This window comes from Pteropus medius, unplaced genomic scaffold, assembly GCF_902729225.1.
Source record: "Pteropus medius unplaced genomic scaffold, Ma_sr-lr_union100, whole genome shotgun sequence".
NCBI lineage: Eukaryota > Metazoa > Chordata > Mammalia > Chiroptera > Pteropodidae > Pteropus > Pteropus medius.
In genome coordinates, this window is record NW_024349798.1 from 4,247,549 (window position 1) to 4,274,347 (window position 26,799).

Here is a 26,799-nt window from a genome sequence, read left to right on the forward strand (position 1 = left end):
TCCTAGGGGAAGAAGTCAGATCCCAACTATTGCAAACCCCCAAGCTTTATTACGAACAGCCTGCAGCTCCCCAGCAAAATCACAGAACAGATACAGCCTTCAGAGCCTGTGTGCAGCTGGGCACATGGCCTGGTTGAGGCAGGCCTGGCAGCGTGGACGGACAGGCAGACAGGTCTGCTGGCCGAAGCCCACCAAGAGTCCATTGATCTCGCTCCACAGGTTCCTGTGGGTAGGAATGGGTAAATTTGGAGGGAGGAAGGGAGAGAGGAGTCTTGCCCCATCCCCATCCTGCCTCAGCACCTGGGCAGCCACTCCTCCAGGGCTCTGCGGGTCTCCTCTGGGGACTTGGTCACCTTCTTGGTCCACTTGAGTCGGTTGGCGATTCTGTGCACATGTGTGTCCACTGCTGCTTGGAGATGGGGCAGGATAAACACGTGGCACACTCGCAGGCCCAGACCACCTGACCCTGGCCATGGCCCCACCCTGAGCCTAGGTTGGTGGGGAGTCTGAGTCTCCCTGGCTTCCAACCCTGCACAGTCCTGGCCATAGGCATGAGTGGGTCACCAGGCCACCCCTGCTCCTGGGCAGGGGCTGCAGCCAGTACCCAGAGGACTTGGGTCCTCCATTTGGGGTGCAAGGAGCAGTGCCTCCTGGCCCAGCCACTAGTTGTGGGTGCCAGGCTCAGTGGCAGTAACTCAGCCCAGCATGTAGAGCCAGCACCTGCCACTGCATTATCAGAGAGAGTGCAGAGCATGGCCAGGCCTGCTGCAGCTGTCATCCACCTGGACTGAAGTCCCTCCTCCTTTTGACGAGCATGGGTACCTGCTCACCAGGGCGTCCTTCTCCAGCTTGCCAAAGAGAAAGCCAGTCCCTGTGTCAGTTCCCTCCCCTACTGCTAAAAAGCCCAGGTAGAGGGGTCACTGAGCCTGTTTCCTCCTTTTTAACATGGAGGTGACCAGGTGACTGTGCTCCATATCACCTAGAGGTCTAGCCTAGGGCCAAACTACACTTGTGGGCCAGTCCAGGAGGGCAACTGCTTCCCCTGCTTTGTGGCCAAAGCTCAGAGAGGCCAAGTGCCATGCCCAAGGTCACCCACCTGGTGGAGGGAAGAGCTGGGATTAGCTTTTTTACTGAGAGGGCTTCTCCTGGGGGAAGTCCCTGGGAAGTGAGGTCCACTCTCCCTAGGGTGTCCGGGCTCACAGACAACCAGAAAGGGTGACATACTGACACTCCTTGCCTGTATCTGCTATTTCCAAAGCCCTGTCCCCTGTCAGGGTCCTAGACGGGGGACCGTTTCCCCACAGACCTGCCAGACCACTTCCATGAAGGGGCAGCTAAGGACAGCCGCCCAGATAAGCTCAAGTATCTGCTGGAGCTGTGGCAGCTTCCGGAGCCCTAGTCGGGGAGGCTCTGCCCTCGCCTCCTCTGTGGCCCGGCCCTGGCTATCTGGGGCTGCTGCCCCTAGCTGCTCTCTGTCCCATAGGCAGTGCAGGAAAGGAGCCACCACCCAGGGGGGGCCAGCTTCACAGAAGATGGGGGGATTCTCACCCACCTCCTGGCCACCATACAGAAGTCCCAGAGAAGCACTAGGGTTGGGGCGGGGGGGCACATGGAAGTCATAGGTTAAGCCCTGGTTTCTGAGCTGGCTGGGCCTGCTACTGTGGTGGCCTCAGAAGCCCCAACTCTCTGGACAAAGCTTAGGAAGCAGCCACACCCTGACCCACAGTCTGTCTCTACAAGGAGGTCCTCCAATGCCAGGATGTAAAGCCTGGACCCAGAAAAGGAATTCCAGGAAGGGGCCTCCCCATCCCCAGCCCCTTCTTCCTCTCCCTGGGTTCCCCAGCTTTCACCATGCCACCCCAATCTCCCTACACTCATTCCAGAGCCCCCTGCTTCTGGCCTTCTCTCCCACTTTATGGCTTTGCAGATGTTGTTCCGCCTGGAACACACTTCTCCTGGCCTGGCTATCCCTGCCTCACTGCTGCAGCTTTTGGCTGAGTTATCACCCCCTCAGGAAGCGTTCCCATCAGGGTTTCTATCCCACTGGTAAGGATTTGTGCGATGTCCCTCCCCAGGGCCTCTCACAGCACCCAGCACAAAACAGGTGCTCAGCAAATGAGAGCTCCTCCTATCTCCCATTAGTATCTGTCCCAGGGTGGGGCAGGCCTAGCTCAATGCTGGGAACACCTTTCTGACCCTTCAGTCTGAGTTGTGGATAAGGAGACCCGAGCTGGGGGTCACAGGATGTGGGGAACCCTGACAGCAGTCAGCAAGCTCGGAGCTGGCCCCTCCTTCCTCATGGGTGGGTGCATGCCACTCACCGATGCCTGACACAGTGCCCCAGGCCACAGCCATGGCTAAGTGTGCCATCTTGGGCCCAACACCTGGCAGTGCTACTAGCTCTGCCACAGAGGCTGGGATGTCTCCACCATAGCGCTGCTGCAGGATGGCACTGGTCTGTTTGATGTACTTCACCTTGTTCTGAAAAATTAGGGGGGGCGGTCAGCCCTGGAAGTGGGGGGTGGAGCCCACCCTGCAAGGCCAAGGCTTGAGGGAGACCTACAGGTATAGAAAACTGCCTGTCACCTGCCCAGGACACACTCAGAGGCACCTGCTTGCTCCTGTTCCCCCAGGAGGTGGGAATGAGCTAAGGGCAGCAAGCAGCCTGAAGAAGGTCCAATGTAGGCCTGGACCCCTGCCTCCCACTTGTCTGGGCCAATGACACGTGTATGGGGTCTGGTTCACCACCACCTCCCAGACCCATCATTCCCCGCAGAGGCCAGACAGGCTAAGCAGGGCCAGCGATGCCAGAAGCTGGGCTCAGTAGCACCTGGGATTTCAGGAAGGAAGGCTGGAGCCTGGGACTCCCCCGCCAGCCACTAGGCCAGCCAGGCAGTTCCCATCCTGAGCCTGAGCAGACAGGGCTATTTAAAACCCATCTGACACACTGCAGCCCACGCCACTGCCAAGGGGAAGCAGCCACACCCACCTGACTGCCTTCAATAGTTCTGCCCACCCGCTACACTGTGCTTTGTGGCTTCTTGGGGCTCCAGAGGGGAGGGGGTGATGCACTCTAGGGAGGCCTGAAGTAAACAAAGGGAAGGTGGGTGGGCAGCCTCAGCAAGGAAGGGAAGGGCCAGGCAGCTGGGCGGGGAGTGGAGGAAGGAAGGGGTAGGCTGCAAACAGGAAAGGCCAAGGAGTTCCAGAGCCTGGCCTGGAGGCCCCACAGCACAGCCCACTATGGGCTTGTCAGAGGAGCGGGAGGCTCCAGTGAGAACTCACATCCAGACCCCTATGGCCAGAAATGTCTGACCAGCCTCCTGCACCCCCACAAGTCCCCTCAGCCATGTGACGTCTTTCCCAGGCCACTGGCATCCCCGGCCCCGGTCACCATAGGCTAGGCTCACCCTCCAGAAGCCCACAGGGTAGATGAGTGTGCCCAGCGTGCTGTCATCTGTCTGTAGGATGCTGTCCACTGTCAGGCCCCGGGCCCGCAGCCTCTGCATGGCACCCGCTGTCACCTGGTCTTTGGTCTGGCTAGAGAGCATCAGCGACAACAGCACCTGGTACCTCTGCACCTGCTCCCAGTGACAGGGACCAGAATGGTGGCGGGTCTAGGGTGCTTACTGTGGGCCAGGCCCTAGCCAAGCCTTATACCCACCTAGGAATGTATAGGATGTCAGCCTCCCACCTACCTTGGCCAATTGAGGGTGGGGTGGGGTCTGGTCTGGGACTGCTTTTCATCTGCAACATGGGGACAACAACAGTACCTGCTTCACAGGATCATTGTGAAGCTTAAATGAATTGTCAGTGTACTGATGTGCACCTGGCATAATGTCACTGCTCAGCAGTCATTGGCTATTATGGTTATTGTTTTGTGAATGATGCTCCTATCCGTTTTACAGATAATCAAACTGAAGCTCAAAGAGGCATGTACCCAAGTCAAGTCACCCATTGGCAGAGCTAGGTTTAGAATCTGGTTGGTTGAAGGACCAGACTCCGGGCCAATGAAATGCAAGGAACTCTTTTTCTCTCAGCAAACATTACTGAATGCCCCGATGTGCCAGCACTGTACTGGCAGAAGGCAGAGCATGAGGCCCCAAGCCACAGGTACCCTTGACCTGCTGAGTGGCCACAATGAAGCAGGCAATCCTGTCCAGTGCTCTGGGCCCCAGGTGTGCATCCTCTTGGGGTGCTACCTGCAGGGAGGGGGTGCCAGCCAAGACCATTCAGGTGTCAGGCTGTCTCCTACTGCAGGCTTGAGAGGAAATAAGCATCTGGTTCAGATGGGGCCCCTACCTACCTTTGGGGGTGCACTGGGGTCATAGCAGTGCTCAACCCCCAGCTGGTCCACAGGTGCATCCTTCCCACTCCTCATGGTGCGGATGTTCGCCAGCTGCTGCTGCCAGTCCTGAGGCTCCCAGCTTGGCACCTTGAGCAGCTCGGTCCCCTCTCCTTTCTCATCATCTGAGGCTTCGTAGGCCACACTCAGGCTTTGTGCTTTCCGCTGACGTCTCATAGGGCGATGGCTTTTCCTTCCTTCTGCAAAAAAATGCCACTGGGTCCCTTCAATGGGGGCCACAGGTGTGGGTATCACCCTACCTGCTATCTCACCCTTCATCATTCATTCGATAGGCATCCATCATCTACTACAGCAGGGGGTGCTCTGTCCTCTGTAGCATGCACTCCAGGGTAGGTCAGTTTTTGTGCCACTGCCCCCGTGACCAAGTCTGAGTTAGCACATGAGGACTCTAGTAATAGCCTTGGCTGGTGCCCTCCAATCTAGTCTCCACACTGTCACAGAGAACTAAGACCCGAATTGGATTGTGTCATTTCCTGTTTAAAACTCATTAGTTTTCCCTTGTACTCATGAACTCCAAACTCTATCTACCTGGCTGGCCTTGTCACCTGTATATTCCCTGAGCCCCAGTTCCTCCTGCCATGCTTCTGTCCCAGCGGGTCTCCTTTTCTGGATTACCCCTGGGTTTCTTGGATGCCTATGGGAATCCCCCTTTGGCCAATCCTGCAGACATCCCAGCGGGACAAGTTGCAGGAGCCCTGTTCGTTTTCACTACTGTGTTAGGCACACAGTAAGTCCCTAATGACTACAGCATAGACAAAATGAAGGCTATGCTCTTCCTGTTTTCTCTCTGAGGTACCTTCTAGCAGGGGGAGAGGACTTTTGGCTGGGGCTGTCCTGGGCACTCGGCCTAAGAGGAAAGCAACCATGAGAACAGGACTGGTCTGCCCCACAAATGGCACAAGTGGAATATCCCAGGGCAGGCTAGTGGGACCGGAAGAACTTCCTTGTTCAGCACATGGTGGGGAGGTGTGAGCGCCTGGAATCCAGCCCCTGTGGACCCCTGCACCTGCGTCCCGGGAATAGGGCGCGAGGTGCGAACTCAGGTCTGCACGTGACACCGAAGAACTGGCTTGCTGCTGCCGGGTCCGCCTCATTGTGCGTCCGGGTCCCAGCCCGGGCGGCTCAGAGCCCTCGAGGGCCACCCAGGACCTCAGCCCCCAATCCCTTGCAGTCCCCTCCTCCCTCTTCTCCTCCCTTGCCCCAGCCCGGGCGCGGCGCTACCTGCAGCCGCCTCTCCCCTCCCGAGCGGCGCGGCCTCCTCCCCAATACCCCGCGGCCCGGCCCCAGGTTCCCGGCTCCAGCTGCGGGTCACCATCCTCATGCCAGAGGCTTTCATGCCGAACTCCAGCCGACAACACATCCCAGCGGCCCCGGCAGCCCCAGCGGCCCCCTCACGTGACTAGACACTCGCCCAGCATTTTCGCCAAAGCCGAGGACTACGACTTCCAGCAAGCCCTGCGGCTGCCCTGCGCGTCCAGCTACCGGAAGTGCGGGTCGCGCTTCCCGTGTCAGCTCGGGGCCGGGGGTGTGCTCCTTTCTCCGCGCCGGGGTGGCCCGGCGCGCAGCCGGCGCAGGGGGTGAGTGGATTGTGGTGCCCCGACTTCTGGCTGTGGTCTATACAGTGGTTTGTCCTACCCCAGCGGAGTGTAAGGGAGGCAGCCGCGCCAAGCCTGCTCAGTGCTGAGGCGGCGGGGGCGGACCTCGGCCGCGCCCACCTTAGCCTGACCCTGGGGCTCCAAGCACTCTGGTTTTAAGTCATGACAGGTGCGAGGGAGTCCCTGCTACCGGCGTCCCTACGATAGTCCTTCACACGGGGGAGGAGAGAGATGGCAAACGCCGACCCTCAACCCCAGTTTCCCTCCCTCACCCCATGCACTGAATCAGGGGCGGGCGGCCTGGCGTTTCCCAGATTTATTTCCGCCCAGGACAGCCGGGGGCGGTTGAATTCTCCCCCAGGGCTCTGGGAGAAAAGGTACCCACCAGAGACCTAGGGTTCCCAGCAGCTGGAGACCCGAAGGGGCAGGTGTGTGGAGTTGTTCCTGAAATCTCTGTGCTTGTTTCCTAGGCACAGAGGGGTCCTCTAGTGCGTTCCTGCCCACAATGGCCAAGCCAACAAGCAAAGATTCAGGCTTGAAGGAGAAGTTTAAGATTCTTTTGGGACTGGGAACTCCAAGGCCAAATCCCAGGTCTGCGGAGGGCAAACAGACGGAGTTTGTCATCACAACGGAAATCCTGAGAGTGAGTGAGCTACTAGTGTCTTTCCTGCTAGACTGTGGGAGGTGCAAGGAAGACTGGATTTGTTCTGTCAACAAGTTCTCTGGAAGATAGGTTGCTGGTGACCTTCTGTACCAGGCTGCTGTTTCCAGTACCATGGGAACATACATGTCTTTTTTTTTCTGGAGATTCAGAAGTCAGAATCTTGGTGATTTGGTTCAGCACATGCGTTAGTATTTAGATGTTGAGTCAAGAAAACTTATTAGATGGAGCCTGAACACTGGTCTCCACAGGTGATTAGGGTTATGGCCAGCTGTTAACTGGTAATTTGTGAGTCCCTGTGAGAAGTCTTTATTTTTTGTCTGTGTTTGAATCCCCCTGCCATATGCCTGGTACCATATTTTGCTCATGAATAAATGTTGAGTTTTTACACTTGTAAAGTTTCCCATTCAGAACAACCAAAATGTATATTTATCAGTTGGTGAGTTTATCCTTGAACAACACAGGTTTGAGCTGCACAGGCCCACTTAAACGCAGATTTTAAAAATCCATGTATACGTGGACCCTCACAGTTCAAACCCACATCATTCAAGGGTCAGTTGTATAAACAAAATGTGATACATTCGTAAAGAAGTATTATTTGTCAAAAAAAAAGGGATGAAGCACTGATACGTGCTACAACATGGATAAACCTTGAAAACATGCTAAGTGAAAAGCCAGTTACAAAGACCCTTGTAATGTGATTCCATTTATATGAAATGTCCAGAATGGGCAAACCAGTAGAGACAGATTAGCATTTGCCAGGGCCTAGATGGAGAAAGGAATGGGAATGACTGTTAATGGGTGTAAAGTTTCCTTTTGAGGTGATGAAAATGTTTTGGAATTAATGGAGGTGATTACAAGCATTACTAAAAATTAAATTGTTTGGTTTGAAATGGCGCGTTTTATATGATGGGGTTTTTATCTACTAAAAATTAAATCTACTAAAAATTAAAATCTACTAAAAATTAAATTGTTTGGTTTGAAATGGCGCGTTTTATATGATGGGGTTTTTATCTCAATAAAAATATGCATCGATGGGGAGGAAGTCTGTTCTCACTTTGGTGAGATGGAGTAGTAAACTGGTGATTCCTAGTTTCAGAAAGGTCTGCTGCAAGTCTCCAGGGTGGGTACAATTCTTAGAGTGGTCTGGGATTGGCATTTAAGGACATCTGTTGCCAGAGCCTGGGCCCCTTTTCCTTCTTTCATCTCTTTCCAGGAACTAAGTGTTGAATGCGGCCTCAACAATCGCATCCGGGTGATAGGGCAGATTTGTGAAATCGCAAAAACGAAGAAATTCGAAGAGGTAGGTCTGTCTCACTTGATGTACTGAAGAGATGCATGCAGGCTGCTTACAAGCCTGATTTGGCTCTTTCTAGGAGCAAGGTTGACAGCTAACATTGCTAATGAACTGATACACACCAATTTAATCTTCATCTTAGTGATGCGGAAGTGTCTGGAAATGCCCTGAGCACAACCCTGAAGGGCCAGTCTTGTGGGTAGGTGGAAGTAAAGGGATTAAAGCTTTTGTAGCAGATCTGAGAAAGGGTTTGTAGTGGCTTACAGATATGTATGCTTGCTTGTCTTCTCATTGCAAATTTAAGGGAAGGAAAAATAGAGGAATGTCAGGAAAGAATATGGTTTCACAGAGAACAATTCAAAGCACACCAGTCTTGGTGTCTTTTTTGGAGATGCGTGTCTGGTTGATGGTATCAGGCAGCCTTAGAGACAGGCATATTTATTTCAGCCAACTGCTTCCAGGCTCTCTCCTGACATCCTGTGGACAGAGTGGGAAGTTTTCATTAGAGCACTTCCAGGCCTCTGCTCTAGTCCCATGTTTGTGTGAGTGACTCAGGAGAGATGTGGACCTCATACCTAGCAGATTTATATCTGCTAAGGGGGAGAGTGACCACTACATTCTCAGCAGATCATCTGAAACACGCAAGCTGCACATTACCAAGGATAAATGTGAAAATAGGCATCTGCATTCATAAAGTTGCTTATATAGGTATGGAAAGATGAGGTATGGCTGGGCTTCCGTCATGTGAATAGACAGATAAGCCTGAGAAGCTTGGAAGAGTCCACAGGCTCACTGTCTGTGTTTTTGTGACTTAGAAGTATTATGAATGGGTCAAAAGAGGTGAAAGTTCCAGTGTATCCCGAGTTTGTCAGAATGTCGGTCAGATAACTTCTGAAAGAAGTTTTAGTCCCATGTCTAAGAAGAGTGAGCCCAGGAAAGATTGAGTGGTCTGAAAACCCTGGTTGAAAGGAGTCTGGGATGGTTAACATAGAGAAGGGAATGTGACATGAGAGGTGATTCTGGGTAGCTGTGGGGCACGGGACACAGCTCTCCCATAGGCTGGGTGGACTTAGAGGAGGCAGATTCCAGAAGTCTGCCAGAGTTCTTGGCAGGTCAGGCTGGGCAGAAGAGTCAGGGCAGGGTGTAGTATTGAGTGGCCTGTGGCTGCGCTGGTGGGTTTACACGGAGGGAAGCCAGGGAGCAAGTTTCTGGGTCAGGCTGCAGGCCCAGGGACCATTGTCATGCTTCTGGTTCTGAGACTCTTTCAGTGACTTTCCCTACCAGAGTCTGAGCAAGTTCTCAGGGGAACTTCTTGTGATCTCTGGGGCAGCCAAGACTGCTCCGCTCCCCTGTCCTGTCTGCTCTCCTTCCTCCCCAGCTTGTGGCCTGATGAGGGTTAAAGGGATCTACTAAGTTTTTGAAGTGGCTTGATGCTATTCCCTTTGTCAGGTTCATGGTCACCGTGGGCTGTGACAGGTACATAAGCTAGGGGCTTTAGAGGTGCAAGATCTAAGTCAAAAGACCCTGTTGTTCTGCTCTATCTTTTCCTCCCAAGTTGAGGGGGCCAGCATACCCTAATTGCCGTCCCTTCTTTGCTGGTGGCAGCATGCAGTGGAAGCACTCTGGAAGGCTGTTGCAGACCTGCTGCAGCCGGAGCGGCCACCAGAGGCCCGACACGCAGTCCTGGCTCTGCTGAAGGCTATTGTGCAGGGGCAGGTAAGGGGCAGTGGGCCTGTTCCCGGGTGGAGCTGGGATGGGTGTGTGGGATGATGTCGAGCTGCCCACTCACTGCTCCTGCTGGTCCCACTTGGACTCCTGTCTTTGGTGAAGGCACCAGGCACAGGGTTTGTAGTTCTCAGGGGCTCTGCAGCTAGATGGCCTGAGTGGGCATCCTGGCATTGCCTCTTGTATTTGTGTGACTCGGGGTGAGTCAGTGGAGCTCCCTAAGCCTCCACCTCCTCACCTATAAAAGGGGATGCTCATGCTCCTTCCTCCTCGGAGATGTTTTGGGGAGTAAATGAGGCAACTCATGCAAAATGATGAGAACAGAGCCTGGCACAAGTGAACCACTGTGTTCTTGCTCCACTTGACTTTGTTCCCCTCACCCTGGGGCACTCACTGCCTGTGCTCGCCATGCACTGGCCGTGCTGATCTCTGCTGTTCCTGGATTTCCCAGGCCACCACTTGTCATTCCTGCATGGAAGGCTCTGCCTCCCACCCCTGCCACTTCCTCTATTCTTTCATACCCAGCTGCCCAAGAGGCTCCGTCACTTTTGGTGCGGTTAGACCATTGTCGTCCTGTGAGCACAAATGTGTCCACCCTGGGCTATGAGCGTAGTGGGTTGGAAGGCGGAACTGTACTGTCCCTCCTGTGTGCCAATTCATTCCTGTGCCCAGAGCTGGACACATAGTAGGTGCTCCACACACACCAGTCAGCCAATGACCAGTGCATCTGATCTCTTACCCCAAGCCATTCCAATATTCTTAGTTTGTTCTTCACAGCTAGTTCCTGTGGGAAGGAGAAAGGGCCCCAGAGTTGGGAGTCTTGGAGCCCACTGCACTTCCTGGACTTCTTACAGCTGCTCAGGAATCCCAGGTAGCTAGAGGATCCTGGCAGGACTGTGACCTCGTGATTTTGTCTTAAGGGGGACCGCTTGGGCGTTCTCAGGGCCCTATTCTTCAAGGCTATTAAGGATTACCCCTCCAACGAAGACCTCCACGAAAGACTGGAAGTTTTCAAGGCCCTCACGGACAATGGGAGACACATTACCTACTTGGAAGAAGAACTGGGTAGGTGCCACACTGAGTGTGAGGTTTCTCTAACTTTAGTAATTAAACTTAATCTGGGATGTGGAGACTGCTGGGGCCCAAAGGGAGTGCTGCAGTTCATAGGGATGGCCAAAAGAGGGTGATATACCACACAGCTCTGCTTACCTGTGAGCAGCCTGGATCAGCCACCTGAATCTCCTGTTAAAAATGCAGTGACCTGGGATTTGCTCTAGACCTGCTGGTTCAGAACCCCTGGGGAGTGGGGCTTAGATGTGCCTTTTAGGTAGGCAGGAGGTAATCTGAGCCTTGCTGTAGGGAGAGTGTGCTGCTGGTCTGGGCATCAGGCCATGTCTTTCCCAGAATGCCCTGAGGTTTCTGGGGTGCCAGGGCCGCCTTGCCATGTCTTCCTCCTTGCTGTGTCTATTCCCTGGGCCTGACTTCCAGCCCTCCTCCTTGCTGGCCTTCCTCTTTATTGTCCTGATGGTCTGAGGTTTCCATGAGTCTTGAGATTTCATGTCACTACTGGGGAGAGAAGAGGAAGGAGGAGGAAGAAGTAAATCTGACTCAGGCCTTGCTGTTCTGTTGCCCAGAAATGGGTCTCAGCTGTTGATCTGCCTCCCAGAAAGGTGCTGACAGGGGGCCGCGGTCAGGTTTTCTGTCTTAGTTTACTTGGCTAGCAGCTAAGCATCGCTTATGTCTTTGAGAGATTCTCTGTGGGAGTAGGGGGCCAGGAATCTGCTTTCTAGACACATGCACCAGTGATGTTGGCACCTCTAGCATCAGGGTTGGGGCACTGAGCGTGAGATGCAGAAGTAATGCTACTGCTTCTTATTCCAGATCCCCCTCAGTGCATCCTGGGGGTTGGTGAATTCTAGAGTCCATGACATACTGACCTGTTCAAGCTCCAGCTGACCCTCCCTCGGCCCTGTGTGTGCATGGCCTGCCTGTCATTGCACAGGGACCGGTGATGGGGTTTCCAGCAGTGAACGGGATGGGATATGTTTTCCTGGGGTGGAGGTGGTAGGAAGTACATTGCTCTCCTCTTCTTCCCAGCTGAGTTTGTCCTGCAGTGGATGGATGTTGGCTTGTCCTCAGAATTCCTTATGGTGCTTGTGAACTTGGTCAAATTCAACAGCTGTTACCTCGATGAATACATCGCATCAATGGTCCAGTAAGAAAAGCATTCCAATAATGTTACTCTGATCATAGTCCCACTGTCTTGGGTCTTCTTTTTAGCTCTGCAGGGTGAATAAAGCTATTGAAATCATCAAATAAATGGGTTGGAAGTGGCCATAGCCACCTTCCTTTTAAATTGATATTCTGAGGCTTAAACTAGTGCTTTATTTCTAACACATATGTTATCACTTGATGTTTTATTGTTATCTTATCATATTTTCAAAACACTGATAATCCATGAGGGCAGGGACTTAATCCTATTGGTGCTACACACGCAGCACTGAGCACCTGCTTGTCTGTGGTTGAGTGGGGGCCCTAGGTAAGACAAACCTCTCATGTAACTGACTCTGTAGAGTAACCAGAAAATAAATTGGAGCCACACAGCCTCTGGGGAAATGTCTTTTCAACTGGCTTTACTCTTCTTCCAACAGCATGATATGCCTGCTGTGTGTCCAGACTGTGTCTTCTGTGGACATAGAGGTCAGTAGTTGCCCCTCTCCAGGGACTGTTCCTTTCACTGTCTTTCCTGGCAGCCTGGGTAGCATAGCAGTTGAGACCCTGGGCTCCAGGTTCAAGCTCTCTGCTTCCTCTCACTGGCTGTGTGGCCCCAGGCAAGCTGCTTGGCTTCTCCGAGTCTCAAGACTCTCCTGTAAGTAAGAGTGGTCGGATAATCTCTGCTGTCGGATCATAGTTTGGGACGGGATGATCCACAGTGGCTGGGAGGTAGAAGTACCTCCCAGATGCTTACTTGCTCTTGTGGTTGCGAGGAAGGCTGCTTTGGCATTGGGGAGGGGTGACTCACTGACCAAAGGAGGGTGGGAAGGAAGCTGGAGGTGTTACCTGCTGGTGGGTAGGAATCAGGGCAGGGCCAGCATGACCCCTCTCTCCACCCCACCAGGTCTCTCTGCAGGTGCTGGATGCTGTGGTCTGTTATAACTGCCTGCCAGCGGAGAGCCTCCCCCTGTTTATTGTCACCCTCTGCCGCACCATCAATGTCAAGGAGCTCTGTGAGCCTTGCTGGAAGGTAGGGGTCTGAACTGTTACCCCTCAGAGTTCTTCCTTGGATGAAATTATAAGCCAGGCACATGGACAGGACAAGGGCTGTCTTGTCTTCAATGAATGGCCATCTCATTCTCAGTGTGGTCAGACAGTGCTCTGTTGAGGGAGTCCAGTGGCATTTTCTCAAGTAGTTGAGCTGAGGTCAGGGTTTTGGTGGCATTTTGAGAACTCTGCTGGCTCTGTATTTGGGAGGAGATAGTAGAGAGCTGGCTGGACACGGAGGACTTTGAAGCAATGGCTGTGTAGGCCTGGCACATGGGGCTTGAGTTGGGGCCCTCACTCTTGTATCTGCCAATCTAACAGTGGTACATTTTGTTTCCCAGCTGATGCGTAACCTCCTGGGCACTCACCTGGGCCATAGTGCTATCTACAATATGTGCCGCATAATGGAGGACAGGTGAGTGCGGTCAGGGCCTGGGGTAGACGGTGAGGGGAGAGGTGGCAGGATCAGCTGCTGCAAAGCCTTTATGAGGTGGCTGTGTGAGGTGGCTCTTGTGTGGCATAGGCTAATGGGAAGGTTTCCTGTTCTTTTGGGGTGGCTGCTTCAGGAGCTTGCACTAAAACTAGAATGTATGTTTTATGCTTCTGATCTCCTTTCCTACTTTTGTCAATAAAATCAGAATGTTCAAAACTGGACTGGTAACCTCCCTCCCACACTTGGATCTAGTCCACTTGGGCTGCCTCACCATTGATCCTGTTATGAGGTCCTTGCCCTTACCTCCCACATCCCAAGTCCTGTTGCTTCTGCTCCAACTAGGGCCTCTACCCCACTCTCTCAGCTCTTACCTTCTCTCTCGTCTCCTGCACACACTCTTGGCTTCTTGAAGTTCATTCCTTCACAGAGCTGCCACATGTTCTTTTTCCAACACAGATCAGTGTCACCCTTTTCTTGAAGTCACAGTGGTTCCCAGGATCAAAACTGCATGCTTAACCACAACAGGGCCTGGGTGGCCCGGCCCGGCCCTGCCCCAGCCTGCAGCCTTTTGCTGTCTCCATCTTGCCATGCTCCCACCCACCCAGGCCTCTGCATGTGCCCTTTGCCCTTGCCAGAATGTCCTTCCACTTTGATCGAGTTTCTCTGAGTGCTCCTTGACACCTTGGCACCGTTGTTGATTCCCTGACTGTCTTGAGCCAGTTTTGCTATCTCATCCTGTAGCTTTTCTTAGCTGTGATTTGAGGTGGAAACTTGGCATTTCCTTGCATGGACCTTTCATTCATGTCTGTGTGTCTTGGATCATAAGCACCATGAGGGCAAGGGCCTTCTCTCTTTCACCTCTGTACCTTGGCATCTAGCGTGTCTTTGTGGTCAGCAGTGATGACTGTTGAAAGAATGCATGAATGAATCAAATAGTTGTTGCTGACCTCTGTTCCCTGAGCAGTGCCCCTCCCCTAGCCTTGCTTCTGCCCCATAAGTGCAGGGACCTCTGGGGAGGCCACCAGAAGCTTGGGCCCACCCCAGGCCCACCCTTGGGCCCCACAGAGGGCAGATACTGGGCCCGGGCTCTGCTCACATTTCATCTTTCTGGGGAATGCTTTCAGAGCCTACATGGAAGATGCCCCGCTGCTGAGAGGAGCTGTGTTCTTTGTTGGCATGGCTCTCTGGGGAGCCCACCGACTCTATTCTCTCAAGAACTCCCCGACATCTGTGTTGCCATCGTTTTATGAGGTAACTCTTTTTTTTTTTTTTTTGCCACTGTGAGCTGGTGAGAGCTGGAGACCTCACCTTAGTCAAGCCCGCCTACTTGGCCAGAATAGGCCCATGAGACAGGGGTTCTGCTTCAGGGGCTTTAAGGGTATTTCCAGTCATTTGCTTTGTAACTGGAGATGAGGTTTAGGGCCATTTGAAGGTTTTATGCTCAAGTAAACATTATATCTTAGGAATTTCATCTCCTGCAAATTAGCATTAGAACTGTCAAGATTCTCTCAGGGATAGCGACACTTATTGGTGACAATTTCATTTGGTAATCTCACCTTTGCTCTAGAATTGAGGCCAGTGATAGGGCTTCTGTTTCTATGGTACCCAGTGGTGGTCTGAGCACTTCCTGTGTGTGTTCTCATGTAGTCATCGTGGCATCCCGGTGAGCTGGGCCATCACACCATCCTCATCTTACAACAAGGAGAACAGCTCAGACAAGCTGTGTCATGTCCAGGGTTACATAGAATCTCCTGATGGGCTGTTCTTTCTGCCCTTCCCCCACCTCACAGGGTAGCGGAGCATGCGCTCTGTGCATTGTTTATATCAGGGTAGCCTTTAGGTTTCTCCAAGCTGGTAAGCCAGGAGTCTGGAATTCAGCCGAGCCAAACCCTTTGGCGCTAGTGTCAAAAAAACCACTTCTGGGCTCCTATGATACTTGTTTGGCCTGTGAGATGTGTATAGGGAGTGTGGCCCTTTGAGGTATCTTACACTGGGTTCCGAGGGCAGTGTGATAGGGGGCTTCCTATGCATGAGTGAGAAGTGGTTGACCATTGCCTACTCCCTGGGCTTTGTGTTCCAGGCCATGACCTGTCCGAATGAGGTGGTGTCCTATGAGATCGTCCTCTCCATAACCAGACTCATAAAGAAGTACAGGAGGGAGCTCCAGGCTGTGACGTGGGACATTCTGCTAAACATTATTGAACGCTTGCTTCAGCAGCTCCAGGTGAGATCAGTGAAAATACTGTGGGCACAGGGAATACTGGGAACATGGACAGACAGGTCTGAGGGCCCTTCCCGGGGGGATGTGGCAAGCTGGTCTTACCTGGAGAATGGCTTCTGTACACCTGGGACCTTCTCTCAGAGCCTCCCGGGCTTGTTCCGCAGTGGTTTTTAGTTGTGTCAGCTAGCCATCCACTGAAGATGGCTGAGTTTTCCAAACCTGCTCCATCGTGGGGAGCAAGAATATGTAGAAGATGAGCAAGGGGGCGTGGCTGGCATTGATGAAGATTAACAGTTACATGCCAAGTCATCTCCATGGCCTGGAAGTAGACCCTGAAGACAGTTCCCTGAGTGTCTAGAAAGCTGGCCACAGCTTTGGCATAACTTTGGAGAACACAGCTGACCACAGCAGGCAGTGGGGGCATGCTGATGCGGGGGCTGCAGAGATGACAAGGCTGTGTGTAGCATGGGCTCAGAGCTGAGCCTTCTAGGGGACTGGGGTGGGCGATGTGCAGGTGGCCAGGCCAGAGGGAGGAAGGACTGCGACTCAGCGGGGACTGGATTCTCATCCTTCATTGTCACTGACCAGCTGGACAGGCGATACTTTATCCTACAGTAGCCAGCTAGGAGCCATGCCCCTGGGGCCTCCAGAAGATGCTTGAGCCTGGAGGAGGCATGAAGTACTGGCAGTTGATCTCTTTGAGGCCTGCTATGTGGGGCGTAGCCAAGACTCCCTGGGAGTGGGGAATGAATAGGAATAGCCCTGCTGCCCCAAGTGCCCCCGCATAATTGGGATCATGCACCCTGCCCAGCAGGAGGGCCTGAAGGGGTGTCTGGTTGCAGCTGGTCTTGAGTCCTTGAAGGAAGCCAGAAGTCACCTCTGTGTAACTGCACCTTTGTGTTGCAGAGCCTGGAGAGCCCGGAGCTCAGGGCCATCGTCCACGACCTACTGACTACGGTGGAAGAGCTTTGTGATCAGAATGAATTCCACGGCTCGCAGGAGAGATACTTTGAGCTCATTGAGAGTTGTGCGGACCAGAGGCCTGTAAGACCATCTCTCCTTCCAACCCGGTGGGGCCTTTGGTGGTCAGGCAAGAGGGTGGTTTAGGACAGGCTGCTGGGGAGGGGTGGGACCACTCGGCTCTAAGAGCCCCGGCTGTGTAAGTCTGAAATTGAGTTCCATGTGTTTGAAATAAAGGGTTGGGCAGACTCCTGTTCTGGGATTTGTGTTCCAGCAGGGAAGTCTGACAGGGTGTCAGCAAGCTGAGGATGTGTGGAGCTGTCAGAGCACAGTGCTAGCCTAACTGTCAATTTCCTCCCACCTCTGTGGAGGAGGGTGCCGGCCAGCGCTGTGGAGACTTGTTGCTCGGCACGTCTGCTCCCTGGGTGGCAGGCAGTCCTTGTGCCAGAAATGCTCAGCTTGATGCCAAGGCTTTTATGTGGGGTTTTAAGTGAATTTTTAGCATTGCCAGTATAGCTTTGTCTTGGTGGACTCCCCACCTGGGCCTTGAAGTGGCTGGTCTCACCAAGTGAACTGTTCTCCTTGGCTAGCAGCATGGGGCTGTGTTTTTAAGAAAACCTCAGGGAAGGTCAAGTTGCTCATTAACACCAGGTTTTTCTCCTTTTGACAGGAGTCCTCCCTCTTAAACTTAATAACCTACAGGGCTCAGTCAATCCATCCGGCAAAAGATGGCTGGATTAACAACCTGCAGTTGCTGATGGAGAGATTCTTCAGGTGGGGAGCGTCTGGAGGCCTCTTGGGCCCTGGAGCCTGACTGGGCCAGAGTCTAGGACACTGAGAGTTAGGGCTTTTCTTTCTGATTCTTGAAAGTAACGATTCAGTAGGACAGTCCTCTGAGGGCTCTGTGCTTACTTCTTCCTGTGGAGTGGTTGTTTAGAAAGATGCTGTCTCTGAGGTCTGAGCTCTGTGCCTCTTTGCCCAGTTTTTGGTCTGGATGTTGACAAGCTGGGCCCCATGTGGGGAGAATCATCTGGTCTTGCCTCCTACCCAGGCTGGGGGGCTTTGGTTTCCTGTGGTGGGCCTGGGGTCTAAGTCTCCAGTGGAGCCTATGGAGCTTGGGATGCAGGGTGAGTGGGGCATGGTGCAGGGGGTGAGGCTGGCAGTAGTGCTCCCACTCAGCCCCAGCAGGTGTGCCCCTGTCCCCAGGAGTGAATCTCGCAGTGCTGTGCGCATCAAGGTGCTGGATGTTCTATCCTTTGTGCTGCTCATCAACAGACAGTTCTATGAGGTATGTGTCCTGTGGCTGGTGGGGTAGCCCTGGGGCCCATAGAGGGTGAGGGAAAGACTCACCCAAGAAGCACTGCATGGCTCTCGCTGGGCACCAAACCTCCTGGGGTCTACCTGGGACTTGGAATCTAACACACTCCTGTGTCAGGCTTTCTTAGCAGGCTTTGTCTGTTTACTCCGTTCATTTGTTCATTCATTTATTCATCTATCCACCCATCCATCCATCCTGTGGTGCCCCCTGCCAGTTCCTGCCTTCAGGGAGCTTCAGCTTGGTTATTACCCAGATTACAGAAGAGGGTCCATACATAGTCTTGCACAGGACGTTTTCCTTTTATCTTGTAATCACACTCACTGTTTGGATCTCAGCCCAGCCACTAGCTGCTGGGACGGTGCCAGGCCCTGCCTGTCTCTCTAGTGTTAGTCTTATTCCTCCAGCCCATCCTTCACTGGGTTTCAAAACTAGCATGCACCTGCCCATTGTGCCCTTTCCTCCAGGAGATGCACCTCAGGCTCTGCACATCTTCCCTTGCTTTCCAGCAGGCCTCCTGGCATTCCTGGTGTTCCCGGGACCTGCCTATCCCCTCCTGCTCTCCCAACCTTCCCTTTCCCTGTCTCTTGGTATCCCATCCTCCTTCAAAGTCTAGCTCATTTCTTCCTCTTCCAGGAAGCCCCTCTGGGTTCTCGGGTCCCTCACATCAGGGTCAGTCTTGTCCTGCCTCTGTGAAAGCTCTTGTCATGCTGCCACATTACAGTGGATTCCGTGATGTCAGGGATAAGATCTTCCAACTCCAGGTGCACACACAGAGGGCTTTCCACATGAGGTCATTCTTAATTGTGACGCTGAGTGACAGAGTAAGAGAGGACATTCACTGCTGCATCATGTCTGAGCCTGTGGACCTGTGCTAGGCTGGGTCATTGTGCAGCTGTCACCGTTCTCTTGAACTGAGGGGTCATGCAGAGCACCCTGGAAGGAGCTTTGGTTCCTCAGATGCTGACATATCCCTGCTATGGGTTTTCCCATCTCAAGTGGCACCTTAGCTGCTTTCAGGCCTCTGTTGTGGACGGCTCCCTTTACTCCACTGTTTTTGCTGCAGGAGGAGCTGATCAACATGGTGGTCATCTCACAGCTCTCCCACATCCCTGAGGACAGAGACCATCAGGTCCGGAAGCTGGCCACCCAGTTGCTGGTGGACCTGGCTGAAGGCTGCCACACCCACCACTTCAATAGCCTGCTGGACATCATTGAGAAAGTGAGAGTTGCTTGTACCTGGGGCTTGGGGTGCTTGGACTGCCAGAGGGACCCCTTGTCTTTGTGGCAAAGCCCTCGGGGCAGCAACTTCCTCTGGACTCTGTCCCCATTCTCTGCAATGACTGTCTGGGTTTCTCAGAAGCAGGGCTTCTCTCTTAGTAACAATGGGTGGTGTCTGGAGACCTGGCCGGGCCTGCTCAGCTGTGTCCTGCTGCCTGGAGTTCTGGCAAATGGCTATAGCGGTGCGCCATAGGAGCTGGGCTGGAGAGGATTTAGCCTGTTGTCCTTCTACACAGCCTGCATCCTTTTCTTTCAATTTTGAAATGCATTTCGGTGTCTGAATGGTCCCTCAGGTGCATCAAGTGCATCACTCTTTTTGAGAAATAAAGGAGAAAGTGTGCTGATAGGAAGTACTGGATCTGATGGGCGCTGCCACTGGGAGCCTGGAGCTGGGATTTAAATACAGATCTTCTCTCCAAAGGTGATCGCCCGCTCCCTCTCTCCACCCGCCGAGCTGGAGGAAAGAGATGTGGCAGCATACTCAGCCTCCTTGGAGGATGTGAAGACTGCCGTCCTGGGGCTCCTGGTCATCCTTCAGGTGGGTCTCTGCTCTTCTGGGAAGGTGACAACTGGCTGGGTCTGTTGGAGTGCTACTCTTTGGGGGAGATCTGGGTACTCCCTTGGGGGTCGAAGAGGGCAGCTGGGGTATAATCCTGACTCTGACTCCTCCTCACAGTGTGGAGATCAGGTGAGAAGGAGTGGACTCAGCCTGGCCAGAGCCAGACCATGCAGAGCTGCTCCTGAGTCAGTGCCCGGATCATTCCTTTGGCTCTCCCAGCAGCTGAGGAGGGCAGGGCTGCTGTCTATTGAGCCCCAGGGTTGTTTGATTTTTTTTTTAAATCGTTTTATTGAGATGTAATTTATATACCATATAATTCATTCATTTAAAGTGAATTATTCAGTGGTTTTCAATATATTCACAGATTTGTGCAGCCATCACTACAGATGATTTTAGAATATCTTATCACCCCCCAAAAGATATGCCATACCTATTAGTAGTCACTCCTCATTCTCCCCTCATCACCCCTAGCCCCTGGCAGCCACTAATTTGCTTTCTATCTCTATGAATTTGCCTGTTCTGAGCATTTCTTAGAAATGGAATCATACAGACTTTTGTGTTGTCTGCCATCTTTCATACGGAATTTATCTTTCGCTAACTTACTTCACTCAGCACAATATCCTCTGCATCCATCCATGTTGTTGCAGATGACAACTGCTGAACTGAACTGTTTCTTAGTTGAGGCAAAGATCTCGGCCAGGCTGCTTTCATTTCTCTTTTTTTGTAATGACAAAGCAGTATATTCACCCTGTTAAAACGTGCAAATAGCATAAACAGTAAAAAGTTAGATTCCCTCCCTCTTTCCTGTTAAAACAGGTAGGCAGAGCAGCAGCCGTCCCTGTCGTCAGGTGTCCTTCCTGAAACAGCCTAGCCATTGTCAAGCATTGTGTCACATTCCCTTCTCTTTCCCTTTTTTTTTTCGGTGGAAGACATGGATAATGCTTTTGTTTTTTTGGAACAAGGAGAGACAGATTCATTCATCATGTCTTCTCTAAAAAGAATAACAGAGATATGATTTTTAAGCAACCACTGCTCTCCCCTAAGGCTGAGTACCATGAAGGGGTCCCTCCTTCCCCTCACTGGCTCCATCTTGCCATCATCCCCCGCACACTCAGGCTTCTGGCAACACCAAGGGCTCTCATACCTAGGCTCATCTGTCAGGGAGTGGCCTTTGCCTTACTGAGCTGGGGCGGGGAGTGGCCTTGTAGTGGGGATGACAACTCCAATAGCTGGGGGAGTAACCCCCTTAAGAAACTTCTCAGGGAGTGTACCAAGTGCTCATTCTGTCCTGGCTTATTCTTCTTTGCTGGTATCGAGAGTGTGTTCTTTTAGCCCACATGGTTCTCATCTCGTACAGGGTTGCATAGTACTCCACTGAATGTACTTTTCTGATTTAGCGACTGATTCCCTTTGGATGACAGGGACATGCGGCAATCTCTGATTTTTTGCCGTTACTGAGAGTACATGCATATGGGGGTATTTGTGGGGTGAAGCCCTGGTAAGGAACTGCTGGCTTGAACGGTTTGTGCATTTTAAAGAATGGTAGATGCTGCCCAGTTACCTCCAAAGCTTGTCCTGGTCCCTTCTAGGCACCAGGTTGCCAGCTCCCTGGCTGCATTGTGGCCTCCTGCCCTTGCGGTGACCAGCATACTCTTTCTGCAGACCAAGCTGTATGCCTTGCCTGCCAGCCATGCCATGCGTGTGTACGAGATGCTCGTCAGCCACATCCAGCTCCACTACAAGCACAGCTATACCCTACCCATTGCCAGTAGCATTCGGCTGCAGGTATGACGGGCCGGCTGGGTGGTCAATGGCCGTGGCGGAGCCCAGCCACACCTCAGGGCTGTCCTCGGTTAGATTTCCTGGGGGGCCCAGCAGCTACCTCAGTTTTGGTGGATAGAGTGACTGTAGACTGGACAAGTAGCAAGTGGCCCTAGGAAGGATCTTCAGCAGACTATTCCTTCCTTAGTACCAGCTGTGGTACCTGCTGCCCTTCTCTTTGCCTGTAGCCCATATGCCTCTGTGGCATGTCATCTGAGTCACATGGCGGCCTGGGATGGGGGCAGAGAAAGAGTGTTGCACCGACTTACAGGGTGGCACATGTTCTTATCACTCTTGATGCTGCAAAGTCTCAGCAGTCTGCAGCAGAGGGTGTGGGCTGCATAGCACAAATTGCCTTGAGCTTCCACTGCGAGTGCTGGCACCAGGTGAACAGAGGTTGCTGGGACAGAAGCCCTGGTCCCTCCCAGAGCATCGTCCTGATGGAGCAGCCCTCTGTCATTTGTGGACCCCATTTAAGTGGCCCATCATTCATTGGCAGAGGTGACAGTGTCCTGAGCAGAGGTCTGTCTGCTCTCTGACATTTGGGGCTGTGCAGCTGCCCATCTAGTGCACAAGGCATCCATCCACTCTGTTTTGGGGGCAGGACCAGATACCTGTGATGTGAGAGGCCACAGCACTGTCATCTGCTGTGGGACTGTCACGGCCCTGTGGGCTCTGAGGGAAAAGCCCGTGAATGCTGCACCTCACCGCCTACACCACTCTCTGCATAAAGAAGTTGAAGTGTGTTTGCTGTTAGCAGGAATCGCCTTTGCTGAGAGATGTGTGCGTCTGGGTGCATGGTTCAGGTGTGTTCTTGTTTTGCGAATGGTGCCTTTTGTTCTGCAGGCCTTTGACTTCCTGCTGTTGCTGCGGGCTGATGCACTACACCGCCTTGGCCTGCCCACAAAGGATGGGGTTGTGCGGTTCAGTCCCTACTGCCTCTGTGACTACATGTATGTATGGGACATACATACATGTAGTATGTATGTATGTATTCCTTACTGCCACTGTCATTCCTGTTATCCCCCAGTTCTGGGGCATTAGAGTCACAAGGCAGGTGGGTGGAGCCAGCTGCTCTTCATCCCGAGAGATTGTCTGTCTGAGGGACACTCCCAGAAGGATCCTGGTGGCAGTGGGTCTTACCGTATAAAGCAGGGGCTTCAGCCTCAGTGCTTTTTCCACATGCTTCCACAGGGAGCCAGAGAGAGGCTCTGAGAAGAAGGCCAGTGGCCCTCTGTCACCTCCCACTGGACCACCTGGCCCAGCACCTGTAGGCCCTGCTGTGCGACTTGGCTCTTTGCCGTACTCCCTCCTCTTTCGCGTCCTGCTACAATGTTTAAAGCAGGTAAGGTGGCTGGTCCCTTGAGCTGCGTTAGGTCAGACTGAGTAGTGACTGATGCTGCACAGAGGGCACAGATCCTTTCCTTGTATTAGCGATCTTGGGAGGTTCGCTCCTGGTTTTCAGGTGTCTGCCCCGAGGTTCCACAGCAGTTCTGTAACCGTGTGTTGAGCATCTATTATGTAACCATGTGTTGAGCAGCGCATCATGTGGAGCTGGGTGTGGAGCTGAGGAAATGTTCCTGCCTCATAGATAACTGGAATTGTAGAGTAGGGCTGGCCTCAGAAGGAGACACAGATGGGCTCTGTGGGACTGCAGGGGGGTGCAGTCACACTGGTTGGGGGTACCTGCAGAGACAAGTGAGGTCAGTCTTGAAAGGAAGAGAAGGAGTAAGCAAAACTTGGAAGTAGTGTAAGTGCAGTCGCGTCAGTAGAGATAAAGCTGGGGCTGAGATGGGGTTGCAGAAGAGTTCTGGCCTATTCCCTGACTGGGGTCAGCAAGAGAGAAGAAGTGGTCAGCAGCGTGCATTGGTGAGGCAGGGCAGCCAGCAATGGCCTAGAGGAGCTCCCCAGGGTCAAGGCGGAAAGCAGAGGCAGGACCAGGTTCCCTGGGGCACTGACATTAAAGAGGTCTGCTGGAGATTTCCTATGAGGCTCAAGGCCTTTGTGTCACAGGTGGGTTCTGGGGAAAGGCTTTCAGGACTTGTGGCTGTTGGTGTAGCTCATGGGCAGTAGTCCCCCTAATGGAGGTTGAGAGGGCTCACTGGCTTGGTCCTGCAGCAAGTACCTGGGCTCACAGATTGTGGAAGGTTACTAGCTGCTGTTCCTTTTGAGCTGGTGTAATAGCTCTTTCCTGCCACACCTCATCATGCTCTAGGTAGCGTCAGTTAGGGCCCTTTGAGTTCAGCGTCGTAGTAGGCAGTTTTGGCAACTCCGATGGGCAAATGGGGAGGATGGAGCCAGGTGTGCGAAAGTTCCACATGCAGCTAAAAAGAGAGAGGCAGTGTCGGCTCTGCACTGGGCCTCCTGCTCAGCCTGGCATTTGGAGGGCAGCTACCACCCTACCCAGCTCTACTTAGTTCTCTGTTTCTAGGAGTGTGCAAAATAGGAGAAGGGGTCCAGAGGCCCCCAGCTGTCCCGTTGCAAACAGAATTTCCAACTCAGAAACTCCATCTCCCCTCTCCAGGGTGCAGATCTCACCCTGACCAAGCCTTCTTCCTGCAGGAGACCGACTGGAAGGTGCTGAAGCTTGTGCTCAACAAGCTGCCGGAGTCGCTGCGCTACAAGGTCCTCATTTTTACCTCTCCATGCAGCGTCGACCAACTATCCTCCGCCCTCTGCTCCATGGTAACCTGGCCGCTTCCTGTGTCATTCTCAGGGGTCTGGGGTCATGGATGGGGCTGCAGCATAGTTCTTCCCTCTCCAAAAGTCTGTGAGGCCCTGGGAGGCAAACTGGTGAAACACATGATGGCATTTCCTTCAGAGATGTGATTCCTGCCTGGAGTGCAGATCATCCCAATCCTTTCTTTCTCAGCTTATGGAGCAGAAAATCAGAGATCCCCAGTGTAGGGCTGGAACTCGCAATGCTGAGTGTGATGTCTTCTCAATCTTTCTCTCTGGGGCTCCTGTGACAAGTGTGTCAATCACATTTCCTTTGTCTCCCTAGCATCAGGGTGGGTGCCTTTCTATGTCTATCAAAGGTAGACCCTTGGCCAGAAAAGGAAGTAGAAGGCTCTTGACCCCTCCTCCCACTGGGCCTAAGTTTCTCAGGGGCCTCCTTGCACCCTCCAACCACCTAGCAGTTGACCTAGCTGCTGGGCAGGGCTTTACGTCTGGGCCTTGGTCATTAGCTTTCAGGTCCCAAGACCCTCGAGCGGCTCAGAGGCACTCCAGAAGGGTTCTCTAGAACCGACCTGCATCTGGCTGTGGTTCCCGTGCTGACAGCTTTGATCTCTTACCACAACTACTTGGACAAAGCCAGACAGGTACCAGATGAGAGAAGAAAAGTTGAGCTTTGTGGTACCTAGTCCTCAGGATGTTTGCTTCAACCAAATGGGCCCAACATTTTCCTTCTAACCTGGGTGGCTGCTAGGGTAGGATGAGGGGAGCTGGTTTTGCTTCCTCATGTGCCCACTGGACCCCTGCCTGGAACCGCAGACATCTGAATCCGCTTGCATTCCCGAGCATGCCTCTCTGGGGTGCATGGGCTTAACACTTAATTGTCCTCCCCAACACACACATAGCAACGTCTTTTCTTTGAGGAGCATTGCTTGGCTTGTTCTTGCTACAGCTTTAGAACAAGTGGCTGAGCCTCTTGGCAGATCTGGACCTGTTTCAAGAGGCAGTATGGCCAGGCCAAGGCCCCTGCACAACTTCCAACTGCCTGCATCTGTCATCAGGTGCACTGAGCATGCATAGAAATGCTTGTTTCCTTTATTTCTTGCTGCAGGGTGTGGGTCCCACACTGAGCCATCATATTTACTGTCTCAAATTTCCAACACCTTCCTCTGTCACTCTGCCTTAGAGAGGTCTTATAGCCCCAAGGTCAGGGCCAGCAAGGAGAGGAGCCTACACTCAGACTCTGGGTTTTCTGAGTCCTGAGCCCTCTCTGCTGATCCCAGCACTGTTGGGAACTTACACACAACTTCCTGTTCTGCTCCCTCCCCGCTACCCTAGGGGGACAGCTGGCCATGCTGGGCTGACAATTCCCTGAGAACTATTGAGGCCTGAAGTATTTCTGAAGGGTGGGACAACTGCAGGAAATCAAAATCATCTATGGGGCCTTGAGCCACCGGGCAATTTGTCCTGAGGCTGTGGCCTCACTTGTCTCACTTGTGGCCACACAGCCCACTTGTCTCCTAGAGGCACAGCTATGCTGTCTACATGGAGGATACTGCTCAGAGTCGGTGTGGGTCTGGCGGCCTTGTCAGACAGAGCCTCCTCTCGCAGTAATGCCGACCAATTGGGGGCCCTGGAACCAAGGGACTAATAGGCCCAGCATGTCCTGGCTCCAGGGTGTTGGCTGGTGCGGAGGTGTCAGGAAGCACCTGACTGGAGAGGCCTCCCTGTCCAATTGGCTTACGTGGAGTCCGCTGTGGGTGGCTCTGCCGCTTAGATACTCAGGGACCTGAATCAAGGTACTTAACTTTTGTAAGCCTAGAACTCCTTTTCTGTAGAATATTCTATAGCAAGGTGAGGGCAGACAAGGCCTTGGATCACCAAAACAGCTGTCAGCAGACAGAGGCAGGGGTGCAGGGGGCCGGCCTGTAGGGGGCTGGGTCTGAGGCATCTGTGCTTCTCCATAGCGGGAAATGGTGTACTGCCTGGAGCAAGGCCTCATCTACCGCTGTGCCAGCCAGTGCGTGGTGGCCCTGGCCATCTGCAGCGTGGAGATGCCTGACATCATGATCAAGGCCCTGCCCATCTTGGTTGTGAAGCTCACGCACATCTCAGCCACGGCCAGCATGGCTATTCCACTTCTTGAGTTCCTGTCGAGTAAGTGTGTATGGCTCCACGTGTGTATGCATGTGTATGGGGTGGATCCTTGAGTTTGGGGCTGTCCCTGCCCTGGCTGAAATAACCCATGCTGATTTCTCCGAGCTCATTTTGTGACTTCTCTGTGGCTGCATATAGGCGCACCATCCTCCTGGGCCCCTGGGACATGCCGTCCTCTGCTGCTTCATGGCCTTTGCATCTCTTGCCTTGTGCCTCGAATGTTCGGCCTTCCTGGCCTTTGAGTGTTTGGCTCCTTTCCTCTCCTTAGTGTCAATTTAAGAAGATTTCTGTCTCCTGATATCAGTCCCTGCACTCGGCCTGGCTCTCACAGCCTCCTTTTTGTCCCTCTCAAAGCACATACCACAGCTTAGCGAGGCTTTGCTGACTCACCTCAGATGTGACTTCCAGGAGCTCAGGGTGCCTCGCTCGCCCCTTCATTCCCAGTACCCTAGTGCATGTCTGGCCCTCAGCAGG

General features: G+C 53.1%; 2 protein-coding genes across 25 annotated transcripts in view; one reads left to right on the plus strand and one right to left on the minus strand.

Annotated features, from left to right (window-relative positions):
- Positions 1-27: 27 nt before the first annotated feature.
- On the minus strand, positions 28-5,809 carry NTHL1 (nth like DNA glycosylase 1). Of its 10 annotated transcripts, none has more exons than XM_039884967.1 (6): positions 5,585-5,809; positions 4,304-4,542; positions 3,408-3,578; positions 2,322-2,481; positions 301-406; positions 28-223 (listed from the first exon to the last, which is right to left on the minus strand). In XM_039884967.1, the coding sequence occupies exons 1-6, from the start codon at positions 5,721-5,723 to the stop codon at positions 100-102; spliced, it is 939 nt and encodes a 312-aa protein (XP_039740901.1). In that variant the 5' UTR covers positions 5,724-5,809; the 3' UTR covers positions 28-99. The 10 variants fall into 10 exon arrangements, with proteins under 10 accessions (XP_039740901.1, XP_039740908.1, XP_039740905.1 ...); XM_039884974.1 differs by having other exon boundaries at positions 5,759-5,776; XM_039884971.1 differs by having other exon boundaries at positions 4,304-4,539; positions 5,633-5,771.
- A 9-nt stretch (positions 5,810-5,818) lies between these two features.
- Positions 5,819-26,799, plus strand: part of TSC2 (TSC complex subunit 2) — a 35,322-nt gene continuing 14,341 nt past the window's right edge. For 4 of the 15 annotated variants that reach the window (XM_039884952.1, XM_039884953.1, XM_039884957.1 and 1 more), the window contains exons 1-22: positions 5,820-5,940; positions 6,429-6,601; positions 7,836-7,922; positions 9,522-9,632; positions 10,562-10,706; positions 11,739-11,856; positions 12,293-12,341; positions 12,760-12,885; positions 13,244-13,317; positions 14,460-14,586; positions 15,416-15,559; positions 16,463-16,600; positions 17,187-17,290; positions 17,696-17,804; positions 18,898-19,053; positions 19,534-19,650; positions 21,334-21,456; positions 22,339-22,445; positions 22,687-22,837; positions 24,055-24,177; positions 24,681-24,815; positions 26,136-26,325. In XM_039884952.1, the coding sequence (XP_039740886.1) occupies positions 6,464-6,601; positions 7,836-7,922; positions 9,522-9,632; positions 10,562-10,706; positions 11,739-11,856; positions 12,293-12,341; positions 12,760-12,885; positions 13,244-13,317; positions 14,460-14,586; positions 15,416-15,559; positions 16,463-16,600; positions 17,187-17,290; positions 17,696-17,804; positions 18,898-19,053; positions 19,534-19,650; positions 21,334-21,456; positions 22,339-22,445; positions 22,687-22,837; positions 24,055-24,177; positions 24,681-24,815; positions 26,136-26,325 (2,572 nt within the window). In that variant the 5' untranslated portion in view covers positions 5,820-5,940; positions 6,429-6,463. Of the gene's footprint in view, positions 5,941-6,428; positions 6,602-7,835; positions 7,923-9,521; positions 9,633-10,561; positions 10,707-11,738; positions 11,857-12,292; positions 12,342-12,759; positions 12,886-13,243; positions 13,318-14,459; positions 14,587-15,415; positions 15,560-16,462; positions 16,601-17,186; positions 17,291-17,695; positions 17,805-18,897; positions 19,054-19,533; positions 19,651-21,333; positions 21,457-22,338; positions 22,446-22,686; positions 22,838-24,054; positions 24,178-24,680; positions 24,816-26,135; positions 26,326-26,799 lie in introns of all 15 variants that reach the window. The other 11 variants (XM_039884949.1, XM_039884955.1, XM_039884956.1 and 8 more) reach the window with 6 other exon arrangements.

Bases quoted from the DNA above. Each gene is read 5' to 3' on its own strand.
- NTHL1 (XM_039884966.1), bottom strand. From the start codon at position 5,723: ATGTGTTGTCGGCTGGAGTTCGGCATGAAAGCCTCTGGCATGAGGATG. The intron at 3,579-4,303 runs GTAGGTAGGGGC...CACTGGGAGCAG, and splicing joins ACCCCAGTGCACCCCCAAAG to GTGCAGAGGTACCAGGTGCT. The intron at 2,482-3,407 runs GTGAGCCTAGCC...CTAATTTTTCAG, and splicing joins ACCCTGTGGGCTTCTGGAGG to AACAAGGTGAAGTACATCAA.